The sequence below is a fragment of the Fopius arisanus genome, unplaced genomic scaffold (assembly GCF_000806365.1).
Source record: "Fopius arisanus strain USDA-PBARC FA_bdor unplaced genomic scaffold, ASM80636v1 scaffold00061, whole genome shotgun sequence".
Classification (NCBI taxonomy): Eukaryota; Metazoa; Arthropoda; class Insecta; order Hymenoptera; family Braconidae; genus Fopius; species Fopius arisanus.
The window spans coordinates 570,566-571,779 of NW_011887800.1; the positions used below are offsets into that span (position 1 = coordinate 570,566).

The following is a 1,214-nucleotide window of genomic DNA, read 5'->3' on the forward strand; positions in this document are numbered from 1 at the left end:
ATAATGATACACATAAATAGACGAATACTCGATGGACGTTTAAATCTGGCGGATGAAATATTCTAATAAAATGTTATAAAAAGAAGTCTAAAGTTCAGAAATATGTGAATTATCCTCAATTCTTATACAACGATATTTTTTAAATAATTAATCACAGAGCTTCATTAGAATTGCACAGCTTCATAAGACTTGACTTCTGAATAAAAATTTTTACAACAAAATATAATGACGTAAATTATTAATCATCCATGTTTTTTAGAAACTTATTATAGAATTACTATGGAACTTATTATGGAATAAACGGATGCAATTTTAAATACCTTCTTTCTGATTCAATACATTATTTGGATAACTATTGGATTCATCTGACGAGTCTGACGACACAGATTTACCGTCATCACTGAAAATGAAAACCAAATGACATAAACTCTCAATTTGAAGAGTCAAATAGTTATTGCAATCGAAGAGGAATAAACGTACCTCAAATGATCCTGAAACAAGTGATTCACTTGATTGAGGAAGGGCTGAATGTTCAGACTTCGCTCTAGCCTCTGAAGATGAAGTGGAACTGCCATTTCGCCCTCCAATCCCATATTTACAGAATCTTCGGTCATGACCGAAGGTCAACAGATTCTGCAATCTTAAAACATATACGAGATTTGTTTGTTTTCAATATCAATATAAAAGTTGCGGTATGTCAATGAAAGATGTAAGAGAAGTTGTCATCAATTGTTTTATCCTGCAACTGAACCTATTGAAAAAAACAATAAATAATCTACTATTTCCTGGGTATGAAGATGCAATTAATCCACTTCAATTAGTCCACCTAATTAATCCAGCAAAACATCGAATACAAATAAATGTTTACACAATGAAAAACTGATGAGGTAGTTTTCTAAACTAATCAACACAACACCAAATACATTGCACATTTTATATTCTCTTGAATGCAATTCAACGGAATAAGAATATTGTCATTACCCTCAGCATGGGACAAATAAAAATATTGTTTTGAATGGAAGGCATAATAAAATGTTTGGTTAGAACAAGAACTCACTTATTGAAGGGGAAATGTCGGTGTGACCGTGAAAACTCTATCAACGTGGCTTATGTCGAAATTCGATATGAAAGACGATGTTGAAAACATAATAAAAATGGATCGAGTGAATGCAGGCATTTGGCTTGATGTAAAACCGGGGCAAGGGTAGAGCATA

At 32.4% G+C, this 1,214-nt stretch overlaps 1 protein-coding gene across 1 annotated transcript in view; it reads right to left on the reverse strand.

Annotated features, from left to right (window-relative positions):
• The window catches only part of Ino80 (chromatin-remodeling ATPase INO80), a 14,811-nt gene extending 13,597 nt beyond the window's left edge, over window positions 1-1,214 (reverse strand). Inside the window, exons 1-3 of the mRNA XM_011308675.1 lie at window positions 1,058-1,214; window positions 481-640; window positions 321-400 (exon numbers count right to left, since the gene is read on the reverse strand). Coding sequence (XP_011306977.1) covers window positions 321-400; window positions 481-614 — 214 coding nt within the window. The 5' untranslated portion in view covers window positions 615-640; window positions 1,058-1,214. The remainder of the gene's footprint in view (window positions 1-320; window positions 401-480; window positions 641-1,057) is intronic.